Consider the following 17,998-nt stretch of genomic DNA (forward strand, 5'->3'; position numbering starts at 1 on the left):
TGGGGATGTGGCTTTGTGTCCCTGGGTTCAGTCCCTGATACCAAAACAAAACAAAAACTAACAAAAAAGATCATCTAGACTTTATGTTTTTTAATAGGACTTTTTTGGGGGGTACTGGAGATTAAGCCCAGGAGTGCTTAATCACTAAGCCACATCTCCAGCTACTTTTTATTTTTTATTTTGAGACAGGCTGGCTTTGAACTTGAGATCTTCCTGTCTCAGCCTCCCAATCTGCTGAGATTATTAGGATTGTGCCACCATGCCCAGCTGTAACAAGACTTTTTGTGTGTGGGGGGTACCAGGGATTGAACCCAGGGGTTCTTAGCCATGGACTCACATCCACAACCCTTGCTAATATTTTATTTTGAAACAGGGTCTTGCTAAGTTGCTGAGGCTGGCTTTGAACTTGTGATCCTCTTCCCTCAGCTGCTGGGATTACAGGTGTACTCCACCTTGCCTGGCTGTAATAGGACTTATATGTTCACTTTGCAGTATGAAATGAATCATACATGCCCCTAGACAATACATATTTCCTCTGATGATGATCTTATTTTTTCTTTTTAAAAAATTTTTTTTTAGATGTTGATAGATCTTTTATTTTTATTCTTTTATTTACATGTGTAGATGAGACTCGAACCCAGTGCCTCACACATGCTGGGCAAGTGCTATACCACTGAGACACAATCTCAGCCCCCATAGTTTGGAATTACTTAAAGAAGTCTGAAATTTAATCAGCCTTTTAACTCAATGCAGTAAATAAATATTTTCACTATTCTTTATTAACAATTCATGGATTTTATAATAGAACTTTATTTATTCAAATGAAGAATATGAATAAAGAACTTACTTTAAACTAGAAACCCACTTTATGATAAACTAAAATAAAGTATTATGTGGCAGTTCATTTTTCCAATTAATGTACTTTCATAAACCTGATGATAAAAGAAAAATTCAAATATCAGTAAAAGTTCAAATAAGAATCGTTTAAAAAATACTTTTTACTTGTAAATGGACTTTAAAAAATTATTTTATTTATTAATTTGTATGTGTGCTGAGAATTGAACCCAGTGACTCACACATGCTGGGCAAGTGCTCTACCACTGAGCTACAACCCAGCCCAAATGAGTCAATCTTAAAAAAAAGAAGTGTAAGATTTCAGAATTTGAATACCAATTAAGGACTTCTTGACTTTATTTTACTCCTCATATTTATTACTTGAATAAAGTTAGAATTTGTTCTGAGTAGTCAACCTGTCAACATTTATGTTGAAAAGTTACAAGTATGTTTTCTAACAGGTGCACTTACTTGCTGTTTCAAGACCAAGTTCTTCACTCCTTCCATCACAAACTGTGATCCTGTATTCATGACTCGTGATAAGAGACTAGGTAGGGGCAAAAAAGAAGGACCCAGAATAAGTACAAATGTGCTACTCCAATTTCTTACAGATACAATATCTGCTTGCTTACACACTGCACGCTGATGCTCACTGTATATACTACCTTTGTTTTCGGTAAATACAAGAACTTTGAGAGTTTCTGCTTTCATGGGTATCACTGCTGCAATTTTACTTAGCCAGAAAATGATGAGATTAGCCAATAATTATTTAAAAATAAAGATTTGTCCTCAAAATAAACATTAATCTTAGGTACGGTTTTTAGGCAAGTTATAATTTGAGGAGATTAAAGACAGTAACCCAGACAATTTGCTTAAGGAGCTCAAACACATGTGCTGAAAATACATACAAGTAATATGAAAAGGTCAAATGTTACTGTGTTCTCTAGATCACAACAGCAGGATCCAATCCTGAACAGTATACTATATCCTCTCTCTATACATAAAATCTATTTTTATAAAAACGTGGAGCATAACACACTTAGTGAATTCTGTCTCAACTCTTAAGAATGTTTATTGTCTGAACTTTTTTTTTTTTTGGTACCACATGGAACCCAGGGGTACTTAAACACTAAGCCAAATCCCCAGCCTTTTTTTTTTTTTTTTGGTGGTGCTGGGGATTGAACCCAGGGCCTTGTGCCTGCAAGGCAAGCACTCTACAACTGAGCTATATCCTCAGTCCCAAATCTCCAGCTTTTAAACATTTTCTTTTAAATTTTGAAACAGTCTCACTAAGTTGCTGATGCTGGCTTTGGACTTGCGATCCTCCTGCCTCGGCCTCGGGCTCCCAAGTCTTTGGGATTACAGGTGTGCACTACTGCTCCTGGATCTAGTCGGAACTTTGAACAACAAAAAGAATCCCAATAAATGACTTGCCACACTGGGTTTAAATTTACGGATTAACCTCTCACATGGCTCAAAGGCTGCTTTGTGGCACAGAAGAGTAATTTTGATACATTGTTGTCGCTGGCTCTTTGTGGTACCAAATCCGCAGGTATTTGTCACCGCCTGCAGCAACAATTTGTGTGGGTCTTTATGGGTGGTGGACTGGAAACTGAGCTACTGCTATTTCTGAGCTGCTTCCTTCCTTGCTTGCTTGTTTATAAAGGATCGAGGAAATGAGGTTTACTTGCTTTGAGAGGAGAGAGAGGCTTTGCTTGTCGGAGAGAAAGACTTTGCTTAAGAGAGAGAGACTACACTTTCAGAGATCTATCTTCTTAGTTCTGCTGCTGCTTCTTAAAGGTGCGTCCTGCATCCTGCGTCCTTCACTCTGCTATCTAGAGATGTGGCTTTACTTCTCCGTTCTGCAATCTGCAACCTGCGATCTGCCGTGTATCAGAGGTGCTGCTTATACGAACTTATCTGGTTATCCATTCTACTAGCTGCTTATCTGATTATCCCCGGTGCTTCCTATAGGTGTGTTCTCAATTCTCCGCTCTGTGATCTGCCTTCTGCGGAGGCGGCTGCCCCTACTCGCTGTTTCTATCTGCTTGCCGCTTCTTCTTCTTCCTTTTTGCTAATGGCTTCTCTGCTTCTTTCTGCTAGCTGTTGCTTTTTTCCTTCTACCTACTGCCCGCTTATATTCCCTCCAGGAGGCAGAGGGCGGGGCCACGCCAGTTGAGATCAGGCGGGGAACCAGCTGTCCAATCATGAGCAGGCCGGAGCAGGAGCACTCGGGAACACCTGTGCACACCGCATACCACCAATGTGATCAAAACAACTTCTGGCTGTCTGCCAGGCGCCATCTTGGCGAGTCCGCATGGCATAGCCCCCAACACATTGTGATATTGGAGGGCTAGGGAGAGCCAGCAAATTGCTTTTCTCATAACTCATTTTTGTTAAAATCCCCAAATAAAATACGTAAGAAACCTGATAGGCTTTATTTAAATGTTCCTAAAATTTTAAGATATGAAACTGGAAAATCTCTTTTATTAAATACATAGAAATTATTTTCCAAACTTATTTTCCTTTTCCCTGTCTTATCCTTACTCCCTTCTGAAAAGAATAAACAGATAATAATTCATTAACAAAAATAAGAGAAAGTAATCTTTGTTGGACTACACACAGGCAACTCTGGAAGAGCATACTAAATAGCACAGCACTCTCTGAAGCTGGATTCATTTCACCCAGGATTTACAAGGACCTGCCTTAGGCAGAGTACTATTGTTTTTGGAAAATGTTGCATTAAAACTAGTATAGAGCTAGGATGAACCAATTTTCCTTTGAATTTCATACTTTTATTATAGCTCTAAATAATAAGGAATTTGAAACTTGTATGGTATTGAATAATAAGAACTACCTTTGTTCAGCATTTTTGAAAATTACAAAACTTTATAGGAGTCCTAAGAGTAAGAAGTCATCCACAGCCCTGGGTACTTCCTAGCTATCATTTAGCACTATGTGTGGATCTGTCTTACATCTAGGTCTGAGTAATTAGCTTCACGTCTATGGTAATTATCAACATAGATATAAAAATAGTTTTAACCTGCACATATTTTCTGAAAATGAAAAAGGTAATGTTTTAAGAACAAAGACACATATGAAGTCAATAGTGCATATTATGTAAAAGATACCACATTACATTTAAAAAAGAATTTAAACCATCTAAGGAAGTCAAAGGCATGGTGATATTTATCTTGTATAATAACAAAAACATTCTTCGAAGCGTCAGATATTGTGTGTTTTTCAGGTATGAAAGTCTAATTAAAGTTTGGAGGACAAGGATTCAATCAGCATTATTAAAAATACTTACCCCATTGGTTTAGTGGTAGTGTTGCCATAGCTGGCAGGAGCTGAGGCCATCTTGGCAAAAGCCCTAAGATATAAAAAAAATTATATTCAGAAGTGACTATTAGAGTTCCTATTAAGTATTATGGTATTAAAATATCCACTGATTAATTTAATTACTATTATGCATTTTCTGAAAAGAGAAATATTTTTTTAAATCAATATAACTATATTCAATTAGTACAGAAACATATTTTTTAAAAAATGCATTTTAATCTTCATAATTTTTCTTTCTTTATTTCCCCCCCTCTGATCAAGGATAAGAACTGAGGCAGAGACCTGCTGACTTAAGAGAACAATCATGTATTGATTAAGTTTAGTCTCTTTATTGTATCCATAATCTATATTCTCTTGTTTCCAGATATAGGCCTTTGCTCATGCTGACATTTGGGGAGTATGAACTCACTACCTTCTATAGTGGAAAATTCCTATTTCCTTTTAAGATTCAGTTCAAGACTACTTTATCATTTATCCAATGATTTTCCCCTTTAGCTATACTCTATACCATATGATTTTATATTTAATTGCATAAAGTCATTTACTTTTAACTGTTTTGAAGTGCCTAGAGTCTCTTTAAACTATAACATTATTAAGGGCTCGGGTAAAAGACAGCACTTAGATGTGCTTTAAAGCATTTTTTTCCTCTGAGACTATTTTCTTATTCTATAAAGAATCTGGAAAATAAAGAATGCTTCAAGAATAATTCCACAATTTTGAGGTAACTAAATATTAGGATGTTGGTGTACATTCTTCTAATCTTTGGACATATGCATATATAATGCATATGATTTAAAAATCAAAATTAGTATCATGTGGCTCAGTGATTAAGCATCCTTTGGTTCAACCCCCAGTATCAAAAAAAAAAAAAATTAGTCAAAAAGAATGGGAATCACTAAGATGTGGTAGTTGAAATGCAAACAATATTCAATCTCAATCTTGACAAAATCTGCCAATAGTACCAACAAAGAAATCCCCAACAACACAAAATCTGTTTTGTTCAGAAAGGAAGATATCAATCAACTGTTTTCAGCTGTGAATTGGAATTTCTGCCTTAACAAAAATCTATACATTTTTTTTATTAGAAACTGTATCTACATGATTAAGAGGGGTTAAAATATTAATATTACGTTTGTATGGCTTTTATGCAAACATCAAATATTATCACTGGAGACTATCTTAAGAACAATGACAAACAAAACTTTATAATAATGATTTCCCAGCTTCAAAAAATATATGTAATATGTGTACAAAATGGAAGAATAATACAATAACATTACCTGTAGTCTGGATAGTGAGATTACAAGTAAGTTTTTACTTTTTCTTTATATATTACTTTCTGAATTTTCTCCATTAAACTGGTATGGCTCTTACAATGGAAAAGAAAATAAATCTTACAAATTAGAGATTATATATTTTATGACCATGTAAAATAATGTCCAAGATTACTTTTCCTGATAACTCTAAACACTGATTAAGGAATTCCATGTAAATCGTAATATAAAAAGAACAATGACTACCACACCGCCAAATATGTCTATATATTATAAAAGTTGGAAAAGATAGTTTTTAGTTTTTCTTCTTAAACAAAGGTTTATTGTATATTACACAAGAATATAGTCAAGTGAAATTTGAAAACACAAAAGCACAGATAATACTCACAAACTCACTACTCAGAGATAACCATTGTTAATTTGGCACATTTCTCTTGCTGTGCACATTTTTTTTGAACCCAAATTGAGATCAGAAAATACAGTTTAATCTTCTTGTTTAAAAAACTGATTTAAAATTATTTCAAAGGTAATTTTTATTGTAGAAAACTTGAAAAATAAAGAGAAGTGGTCCTACCATTTGGAGTTACCTGCTATTAACATTCAGATGTATGTCATTTCAGTTATGCAATTAAAAGTATATGTGTGTATATTAATATACACAGATAAATGGATACATAGGAACTGTACTGTAAAAAAATGTCATCTAAGTTGTGTTCAACTGTGATATACCCAGAGGTTTTCACTGGTCTCCCAAACATATTTAGCTGTCACTCCAATAAGTTAAGATCTTATTCAATAATTTCACTTCTTTGTATTCATTTAACATGGCATAACATCATTCTGTTCATTTATTTGTTGATTAACTGTTTCCTCAACACAAATGTAAATTCAGTGCCAGTAGGGTCTTATCAGGCTTTGCTATTAGAAAATACAGTCATCCCTCAGCATTCACAGGGAACTGGTTCCCAGATCCTCAAAGATATGAAAATCTGCAAATGCCAAGTCCCTTAAATAAAATGCATAGTATTTTTGCATATAACCTATATATCCTCATATACTTTAAATCATCTATAGAATACTTAATAAAACAAAAATTCTATTTAAGTAATTGTTATACTGTATTGTTATGAGAATAATGGTAGGGCAAAAAGTACATGTGTATTTAGAAAAAATTTTTTGAATATTTTCAAACTGTGAATATGGAAACCATGAATATGGAGGACCAACAATATTTGTCAAACAAATCAATAAAGAGTATTACACATTTTTTTTCTCCTTACAAAAATGCATGAACATTCCCAACTGTAAGCTGTCTACAACATGACTTTTAGTGATTCAACTGTATTCTACCTTATGGAAATGCTATAATTTACTTACCAATCTTATCACTAAACATTTAAGTTGGTTTTCAAAATTTCATCATTTTAATCACTTCTAAGATTTTACAAGTCCAAATTACTTCTTTGGGAAAAATCATTAAGAGTAGAATGTGTAAGGTCCAAGCTGTTTTTCAAAAATATTTTATATCATCCAGAAAAATAGTGACAATTTATATTCCTATTAACATAGTAGAAATGTACCAATTAATCAACCTTGGCACAATATTTTCTAAATTTTTATGTTATGTTAATCTGTATTTCTCTAGTTACTTGTGAAATTAAAATTACATTTTAATGCTTTTAAGACACTTCAATCTTCGACGTTTTCACCTTATTAGCGGAGAAAAGAAAACTTGTCTAAAAAAGAAAGTCATCACTGTTTTACGTAATGTTAAGATGTGCATAGAGAGGCCCAGATAAGAAAATATTTGTGTCATTGGCTATAAAAATCCACTATGGCACAGCTTAATTTCCTTAGTGGCATTCCCATTTTCTTAGGAACAAAACCTCAACAGTGCCTTTAAACTAAATGACAGGAATTAAAGAAAAAAAAAAAACTTACTTCCACTGTTTGATATATTGTAAAGGATTAAGGTTGCATCCTGCATCTGTTAAAGCTTTTTTATACTGCTCCAAATCAGCCTGAAATAAGAAAAGAACTGTATGACAAAAAATTATACTTTCATGAATGTCATTGTCATTTGATTAATCAGCAAGTTAGACCAAAAGCATGAGCTTAAATTCTAGATACCTAAGTAGAATGGAGTTGCATTTTACTGAATACCCAAGTGAGGATCTGAGACAAAAATCACATAAAATGAAAATTACTTTTAACAGGTTCCCAAATCACCAATAAAAGTATAATATTTTGTCATCCGTCAGTAAGTTCAATAGTATTTTTCTCTACTATTAAAATAGTCTGGTTTTCTTTGGGACAAGCTTTGAATGATTTGGCTTGACCAAGAATATTTCAAAACCAGAAGTAACAGTGGAACAATATGGACCGAGAAAAACCACTGATTCAGGTTTCCCATCTTATATACACTCTAGGGGTCCAGGTTCATTAAATGAAAAACTGTACTACACCCCTCAACCCCCATTAGGGTTTGAAGGTCCTACACCTCTTAAATAACTATTTTTTCTCTCTTCCTTACACTTTTTATTTCCTAATGAGTAAGTCCAATTGAATTTGTGTAAGTTAAAGAACTCCACTATAAAAACGTGACAAAGGAGAAGCTTTAAAGTTTACCATCAACTAAGAATTTTTACAACTTTGCATTAAAGGGCTGTTAATCTGATACCAGTAGCCATAATTTGCATTAAGCCTCTTTTTTTTTTTTTTTTTTTTTTTTCTTCTTTTTGCAGTGCTAGGGATTGAACCGAGGGCTTGCAAGGTGAGCACTCTACCAACTGAGCTATATCCCCAGCCCCCTGCTTTAAGCCTTTTGATCATCACTGAAACTTATAAAAGATGTAATTCTTAAACAAAAATAAATGAAATCAATGTCAAATTAAAATACTGTTTTAAAATCATACACATATGATTTAAAAAATATTTTTTTGGGGCTGGGGATATAGATCAGTTCACAAGGCCCTGGGTTCGATCCCCAGCACTGCAAAAAAAAAAATTTTTTTTGGACTGGTGATTGATTGAACTCAGGGCATTCTACCACTTTCAGCCTTTTTTAGTTTTTGAGATAGGGTCTCACTGGGTTGCTGAGGCTGGTCTTGAACTTGTGATCCTCCTGCATCAACTTCCCCTTTTGCTAGGATTACAAGCATACACCACAGCACCCAGTGAAAAATCATGTAATCCTAAGAAAGTACAATAAAGTTTATTCAAATCTGCTAAGATAATGGGAAACTCCCCATTGATGAGAGAGAGATTTCTACAAAGAAAACCACACTTACTAGTAGAATTAAAGTAGAAGTCAAGAGATAGACATATTCTTATAGTACAGTAGATGGCCTAAAGCAAATACTGGGTTTAGTTTGCTGTTTTAACATGCCCAAAAGTTTTGAGCAACAGAAGCCTGACAATTTAGCCGATATTAAAAAAGTAATTTCTATCAGCAGAGGAAAGGAGCTTACAACAGCCATGTTATTCCAGATGTTACCTTAGAAGTTCATCTAGTAAAAGTAGTCGCTCATACAGTAAAACTACTTGGTTAACATGAGGAAGAGTCAATGATCTCTAACTCAGTAAGAAGACTGACACCAAAAAAATAATCACTTTTCTACATAATAGAGGATAGGATACAGGATATTTTCTGTATTGAATACTAGTTTCAAAACAATCTTAAAATGATAATACTGTCTTTTCAAAAAGCCTATCAATACTGGTCAACCTATTTTCCAGAAATAAGAATTTTGGCACACTGATTGAATTCAGTTCATATTTTAACAACTTAATACTGTTCAGACATTTCCTAAGTGGACAGTTTCCCCTGGTGACAATAAATACTGCCATACACTCTGTAGTAAATAGAATTAGTCTTAACAAACTTTTTTTTTTAAAGAAAGGAATGAAGTAGTTATCTAGCCACAGTGATTTTTATTTCTATTTTTGAAATTCTAACTGCTGTAACTGCAAATAAGCATTCCCCTTTCCTTCCAACAACTCTTCAGAGAACATACCTCAGAAGGGACTTGCTGTGTGCTTATGTAATAGATAAGAAATAGTCTCATTTTGTCTTCTGGAGTTCCTGCTACAAAAAGAAAAACATTTAAAAAAAACAAAACCCACTTTCATAATTGTGGTTCTTACATCAACATTTACAAGTACATTAAAATTCAAGGCATATATAAATGTGACAAAACAAAATATGGTTCTTGATTCAACTGAGATAAGGTAATAATTACCATAATTATAACCATAAAAAATACATATATAGAAAAAGATTAAATGTGGGATTAGAGGGCTGATTATGGAAACAAATCCATTCTAGTTTATAAACCATCCATAGTGTTGAGATTTACCTTTTAGATTAAAAAACTCAAAAACAAAAGGAAGGATATAGGCAGGGTAACCATACAATTCTATGGAATGGAATACTTGTAAGATGGAAAAGAGAGGTTGGTAACAATTATTTAATTGTTTAATAATAAACAAAATAAAGGTATAAAATACAATAACATTTAAAGATTCTAGGGCATTTATTAACATAATTATAAAATATGATTCCCCTTAAAGAATGAGAACTGTTCCTTCTTTTTTATTTTTATTTTTAGTTGTATATGGGTACAATACCTTTATTTATTTATTTTTATGTGGTGCTGAGGATCGAACCCAGTGCCTCGCATGTGCTAGCCAAGTGCTCTACCACTAAGCCACAACCCCAGCCCGAGGACTATTCCTTCCTTAAAGCAAAATAAGTAACCTATTGGAAAATGCTATTGATTGAACCCAGTGGCTCACACATGCTAGGAAAGTGCTCTACCACTGAGCTACAACTGCAGCTCCCCCAAGAGTGTCTTTGCCAAGGTTTAGAGTCATCTTTTGGTAAGGATTGAAGAGCACATCCTGATGCACAAATAGGTGAACCAAATTGAAATTATAACTTTTTGTAACTGATATTCTATAGCATGTAGCTACAGCCTGGAACCTATTGTCATACGTAAATCTCTCCTGTGACTACTCTCTATTTTAAAGTGAGAGTTCCCACACTGAGTAATCAGATACATTTTGAGAAAAGTTTTAAGTATAGCTTGGAAAGCTTTTTAAAAAATCCCTGAATAATTTAAGTTGTTGAGCTACTGTTCATCACTCTCAAAATCAAAGACATTTCCAATATAATTGTGATATAACAGAAAATTAACATTGATATATTATTATGCAGATATAGTAATATGTTATATGATATACATATTGTTGTTTAATCCTCAGATCCCATTTCAAGTTCAACCAATTGTCTATAATATGTTTTAAGGTAAACTTTGGGATAATGTGTTACAAAGAACTGTCATGCCTCTTTAGTGTTCTGTATGACATTGTTTCTCCAGCTTTCCTTAACTTGCATGGCCTTGATATTTTTTAAGATTACAGGCTAGATTTTTTTTTTTGTTAGCATATTGTGCAATTTATATTTCATCATGATTAGGTTCAGATTATATATTTTTAGAAATATCACAAAAGAATGCTGTAGTCTTTGCAATTAATCATATAAGGTGGTACAGTATTTCAGAACATCTCATTACTGATGATTTACTGTGATTACCCAATAGGGTAATTGTCAGGCTTCTCTATTGTAAAGTTACTACATGTCCCTTTGTAATTAGTAAATACTTTTTAGGGTAGTACTTTGAAACTGAAAATATCCTGTAAAATTTGAACTTAACCACTTTTTTTGTCTATATGGACTTGTAGCTTTGTTTCATTAAACGGGTTATAATCTGTTCTCATTATTTTTCCTGACATTCAACTATCATGATTTGGAGACTTGTCAAACTGACTTCTGAGTCTCTTTGACATGTTCCATCACATTTTGAGTTCTTTCCTTGCTTTCTGTCACAACAAAGTATCTAGTACCATACTCATCTAGTACTTTCTCTTACTACCCCCAGCCCTGGAATCAGTTACTTCTCCAAGGAGTCCTGGTGGAAAATGGCATTTATGAGCCAAAATCTTTAGGAGTGGAATATTGCTGCTCCCAGGCATTCTCAGCCAGGGTATACATATAAGTGTACACATATGTGTATGTATGCACACATACCATACATCTATATTCATTTGTAGATCTGACAAATATTTAGTGAGAACACTAAATTCACAACAACATCTTGACTACTACTTCATTCTAGTTTTTACCTTTCTGTACTTTAAACTCTCTGCTGACAGGAAATCTAGCTCCCTTTATACTAATTGTTTGCTTGTTTAACTATTCCCCTGTTTGTAATAAATATCCCATATCTATTATACTAATTGTTTGCTTGTTTAACTATTCCCCTGTTTGTAATAAATATCCCATATCTGCTGCTATCCCTTTGCTTGCATGGATGCTTTTCTTATTTCACTGGGACTCTGATTCCCTATGATGGAACCACCCATACACCTGCTCATACTTCTCAACCTATGTGGGCCCAGACTGAGTGGTTCCTGTGTGGGGTCACTGGCCCTAATCAGTTAGGGCTCTTACACCTCTTATAGGACTTATTCCTATATGTGGACACTGCACAACCCCCCATGCCCCTCTCACTGACATTTCATGCTAAGTTGTCAACTCCCCTCTACCCCATGTGTAGTTTCTCCTGTCATCCTGCTTAGGTTCCAACATCTTGTTCTGGGCTGAAGTGGCACCAGACTGCCACTGTGCATGAATGCTGACTTTGTTCTGCCCTACTTAATGTCTTTAGGAAAAAATTGTTTGAGAAACAAAGAAGAAAGGCCTTTTTATCAACACATTTATTGTTTAAACTGTATTCAAAACTTTCTACAAATAACAAGGAATACCTTGGAAGTGATGAATGTTTTGCTCATTGTAAAGTGCACATATATAACAAAATGTTATGGACTTAGCATGAATCTAGCTTTTAAAAGTATGAGCAATACTTATGGCTCCTAAGAAGTTTTAATGAATGGAATCTTTAATTACAAATTAGTTAGGACTTTTTCTTTCCAGTTTGAAAAAAGTCTAAAGCTTATACCAGAATTTGAACTCAAAAATTATCATGATTCAGCTTGAATACTCTATATATGCAAAATGGGTCATGGGTTTTATATTCGCTTTGGGAAATAGTAAAATTTAGATTCAAAACTATTCTGAAATGATAATAAAGTCTCTTAAGTTTTGAGTATTTTAGGTTAACTATCTACATACATTTCACAGTCATTATAATTAAAAGTCATAATTAGGTTATATTTTCGAATTACAAATAGTTGTATTTTGTTTTAATAAAATCTAACATATAAAATACTTAGAGAAATACAAATATAAAGGGATTGACTGAAAGGTGACCTCAAAGTGAATTTCTGAAACATGTAAAACAGAATTAGAAATAAACAAAAAAGTGCTTTAAATAATATCAAAGAAAAGTTCAATGAAATAAAATAAAAATCAGTTTTCCACTTTAGGAACTGCTATGTTGAAAGTTTTTCAATAGAAAACAGTTCGTTGAGCTTCCTCATATTAGTACTGACTGATAGAAAAGTAGTGATTCCACTTAAATTTTGCTCAAAATGAAAATGGTAGATTCATAAGGCGTGAAACTTTTAACTTTAAAATTAGGGTACTTACCATCAGGGTCTGAAATTATATCTAGAAGCGATTTATCCAAAGTAGTTTTGCTCATTATTTTTTCTTCGTATTCAAAATATACATCCAGTTTTCTTGCCTATTTCAAAGTAAATATTAGATGAGATTATATTAAGTAATACAAATGTCGTAAGTTCCTATTTTCTATAATCAATTAAAAAAATAAATGTTCATTTCCTGGTAGAATTTAAATTTTCTTGCTTTTAATCATACATTTAATGAAAATAAAAAAACCCAACCCATAGATTAACTATTTTGTTTACAATATTTGAATGTATCAGAATTAACTGTACATGTCTTACATATATTAGTAAAAATAAAAAACACACTAACTGTATTAATTAGTAACCAGAACACAAATCACATTATACTCCATGCAAATTAACATGTGGCCATGCTATTTACATTTTTTAATGTGCAAATCCACATTTTTCTATCTTAACTGAACAAAAAGTTACCCTAATTAACCTATTTTCAATGTTTTTAAAAAAATAAAACTGTTTTCCCTCATTAATTCTATTTGATATGTTGAAGTTTTAGATAACAAAAAAGTAGTAAAATGTTTTCAACTGACATTGATCCAAATGAAGTTAGTCGGATCCTCCAGAGTAAATGAAAGTAATTAATATCAAATATATATTAAATTATGCTTCTGATAACAAAACAGAAAAGAATGCATTTCTTTGTAATATGAAGGTGTTAAAAATTAAAGGAGTAAAAACCATTCATGAAATAAATTTGGATACTCAGCAATACCAACAAAGAGCCAACACATAATTATAGAATATAAATATATTATGCTAAAATTAAAGAATGAAAAAAATAAACATTTGTGGAAGAGGAAGTGATATATTTTGAACTGAAAGTGACTTGGGAAAAAAGATAACTCATTTCAGTTAAATAGATCATATCAAGGTACAACAGAGTAGAGAGATTTGAATAGTAGACTAAGGAGTGGATTTCACATATTGGAAACAGGAAATCAGTCAGTGTTTTCAATTCCACTCCCCTGCAGTAGCATATGAAGCCAGATTTTTAAAGAATGAAATATTCAGATAGTTTAAAAATAAAAACATAGAAAAGTAAACAACACAGAAAGGTCAAAGAAGTCCCAGTTCTTTCCAATCTTCTTCTACCCCCATTTCCACCTGCTTCTATAAGTATTTATTTTGATTATTTCTTCTACAGTTTTGCATTGCATTGATACAAAGACATAGAACCTACTTTCTAATATCCCTCCCCCTTTTGACACAAGAAGTTAATATACTATACTCTTCTGCCCCTTCTTTGAAGAATACAGACATCAGTAAGAATTTCCTTACCAGTGAGTCCTTAAAAAGGGTATAAAAGGAAAAGTTTTTTCCTTATTATAAAATGTTTGCCTCTTCATATTCCCTGATGATACAGAAACTATTTTAGCTACTATACAGTGATACTTTGAAAACTACAATAGGTAAGAGGTAAAATCCTAGGGAATGACAAAGTCCTAGAAATAATATTAAAAATAGACCAAAGAAATATAAAGGAGATACAATAGAAAAGACCATGGTAGTGGCTGAGGGAATGGAAGGGAAAACATAGATATTTAATAATTAACACAAGAAAGGATACGAGAAACACAGTAGTGAAAGAAGTAAAAGAAAACTCCAGGGAACTAAGATGACAGTAGGAACTATGACAATGTGAATATTAGATTAGGAAAAGCTATTACTTGTAAAGTAAAGCCAGGAATGGAAGGGGGAAGGCAATAAAATATGGCTGTTCACAATCTGACTGAGTCAACTTTTTGGATTTTAGCATTACTTAATAGATTCAGTTTCCTGAGTACATCGTATAGCTCACCAAATTTTCATTAAGTATTATATATACTTTTAACCTTCCAGGGCTAGGCTCAAGTTATTTCTTGTAGTTTTTAAAGGACATATCACTTCTCTATTATTTGTCCAGTGAATTCTACTCATTCCACCTTCTTCACAGCTTCTCTGCTCTCTCCCTCAAACTCTTTCTTAGCTCGAACCCATTACTCCTGCATCTGTGTAGCAAAAGCACTTTGTATAGCTCTCCATAATAACAGGGATCACATGTAATTACTCTCCTTTGCTTTTTATGTCCTCTTCCTAAAATTGTAAACCCCCTTAGAGTGTGTCTATTTAATTGTTTAACCCAAGGAGTTTAACACAACACCTGGCTCATAATAAGCACTTGAATTTATTAAATTTCAAAACTAAGAGCAGGACATACACAAGCAAGCAGGCATTTTTAAAAGTCATGAAAATAGACTTAAGTAATGTGTAAGTGATCTAATATTTAGTGTTTTAATATATACAATTAAGCATGTTAAAATGCCACAATGGAATCTAATGTCTATAACTATATGGATCAGTGAAAAAAAAAACAATGTTTCACTAACTTACGTGGGTATACACACATTTGGTTCATTTTCCCCTTCTTGACTATTATATCTCAAATTCTAAGGAGCAATGTAAACAAGAGTCCCAAAACAACTTAGTTTGACTAGTAATGGACAGGGTTTAAAAAAATTTTTTTTAAAAAAGAAATTTTTTGGTGATAAAAATGTTCTACCATCAGGTTGTGATTATAATTTCACCAATCCGTGAGTATACTAAAACCCATTTAATGATATACTTTAAATAGGTGAATTGTATGGCATGTGCACTATATCTTAAAGCTGTTAAAAGTTACTTAGTATTTCTGTACACTGATTATGAGGGAGTATCATCTAAGATGGAAAGGAGCAAAGTATATATTTCATAACCTGCATAAGAGAACTAATATCTGTTTGGCCCTTTATTTACAGCTATGGCTTTCAACATTTTTAAACAGAGAACCTCAGGATCTTCTTCCTCAAGTCAAATTTTCTCTAGAACCCTCAATAAAACAGATATAAGTGACCCATGAAATGTCTCTACAGAATCCTAGGGTACCAGAGAACAGTGTTTAAAAATTACTACCTTATATTATCTTGTTTAATTCTCCAAATAACATTAAGAGCTAGGAATTGTTAGTCTCATTTTAAAGATGAAGCAGACACAAACAATAAGTTTATTCAAGGTTACCAGAGTAGAAGTAGTAGAGGGCTGAGTTTCAAATCCAGGTCATACTTCAATGTGTACCACAGATAAAGAGTAGGGAAATTTATATTTTCCTCAAGAACAAATTATTGCTTCTTTTGCTTTATGAAAAAAAGTATATTTGTCAATTAGTACATGTTTGGCTTTTTGGTAACACATAAAATTTTTGTATATATTTGGCAAAAGGTCATTCTGGCCAGTGATCTAATATCTATAGATCTTTTCTCAAATTCTTCAAATGAGGGAAAATACTAAGGAAAGCAACTTGGTAATTTCAAAGATTGGTTATTCTTATTCAACATGGGCTCAATAGAGAATATAATCTGCATAGTAAGAGTGACAGAAAACAGACAACTTAAAGATTATCAAACAAAATAACAATGTCAAGATAAATTTTTGGTAATTTACAATAAATATCAAGAATAAACAGGTAAAAGGAGACTTAGAGAAAATTCAAAACACTACGCATGGAATACAGATTATATATAGTGAATATATAGTGAATATAAGTTCTTAGAAACATGAATTTCACAAGAATTGCTTTAGAAGGGCTTTCTAAGCAAGGATGTGATAAAAATAAATTTAGTGTCTCTCTCCAGTTAACAATAAAGCTTTTTAGAATTCCGTCTCAAAATTTATATCTAATAATATTACACATACTTTGTTAAAATTTGACTAGCTATAGCCCCCTGGATTGGAAAGAACAAAAACAAAGAAAAAAAATCTAAAGAAAGTACTTTCCAAAACTAGTTTGTCTCTTTCTTTACCACAATGGACAATTCCTTTTCATAATAGACAATGCTTAAGATTCATCTGAGAAGTATAGGTAGTATACACCCTTTTGCCTTTTGACAACCCATTAACTAGGAACATGTACCAGATGCTCACACAGGACCCAAAAGAAATTCTTTTACTTCTTAATAATTGTTGGGAGATTTTCTGTCTCTTTGGCATTCTTCTTGCTATTCTAGCAGATAACCACCATTACAGAATTCTCTTTTCAATGCTAGCTACAATCCTCATTTCTCACATCTGTCTAATCACTGATTGACAGCAAAGTCTAGAGTGATAAATCTTGGCCTTCACCTTGTCTCCAGGCCCCAATTCCATCCCCTGGTACCATTCAGCAGTGAAAGAAAAGGCAAGAAGGAAATAGAGTTCTACCTTCCTTCTTCCATTAAGAATCTCAATATTCCTCTCTCCCTATTTCTCATAGGAAAGAGAGGGACTATAAACCCTTCTATGTTACAATGCAATATTTACCCGCATTGTAAAAAAAAAAAAACAGGCTGTAGGAAAGAAACCTATCTACCACATATTTTAAAGAAAGTATATCATATAATAAACAGAATTAGACTTTAAAATATAATCTATACCTAAGTTGAAGACTGTTTATACGTAAGCCTTTTTTGTTTTTTCTTCTTCACATGTTTAAGTTGTACCACCTTTTAGGGCTGTACTTGTCATCTACATGGGTAGCAGTGGTAATGCATTATTCTAATAGTCTGTGGCTGGTGTACAGCCCTGGAATATAAACCTATTCATTATTGTAGGCATAGTGCCCTATAAGATGACTGGAATTCTCCAAAACTTATTTTTTTCTAATATAACAAAAATATCAGGTTAATTTATTTTCAGTTTTTGAGGTGGGTATTTTGCTGAATTTCACACTGGTATGTTTGCCACTGCATACATGGGTTTGCCAACATAAATTATTTCAAAATAACTGGATGATCCACTAAATTATATTTAGAAGTGTTTTCTAATTACTTTGGAACACTTGCCCATATGTCAGAGTGATTTAGAAATCTTGAATAAATTTAATC

General features: G+C 32.9%; 1 protein-coding gene across 5 annotated transcripts in view; it reads right to left on the minus strand.

The window, feature by feature from the left end:
- The window catches only part of SCFD1 (sec1 family domain containing 1), a 102,844-nt gene that overhangs the window by 21,790 nt on the left and 63,056 nt on the right, over positions 1-17,998 (minus strand). For all 5 annotated transcript variants that reach the window (XR_013761864.1, XM_079127229.1, XM_079127231.1 and 2 more), the window contains 5 exons: positions 13,063-13,159; positions 9,467-9,537; positions 7,392-7,471; positions 4,145-4,207; positions 1,306-1,381 (listed from right to left, as the gene is read on the minus strand). Coding sequence is in view for 4 of the 5 variants with exons in the window: in XM_079127229.1 (XP_078983355.1) it covers positions 1,306-1,381; positions 4,145-4,207; positions 7,392-7,471; positions 9,467-9,537; positions 13,063-13,159 (387 nt within the window). In the remaining variant the exon portion in view is untranslated. The remainder of the gene's footprint in view (positions 1-1,305; positions 1,382-4,144; positions 4,208-7,391; positions 7,472-9,466; positions 9,538-13,062; positions 13,160-17,998) is intronic.

This window comes from Sciurus vulgaris (assembly GCF_902686455.1).
Source record: "Sciurus vulgaris genome assembly, chromosome: 2".
NCBI lineage: Eukaryota > Metazoa > Chordata > Mammalia > Rodentia > Sciuridae > Sciurus > Sciurus vulgaris.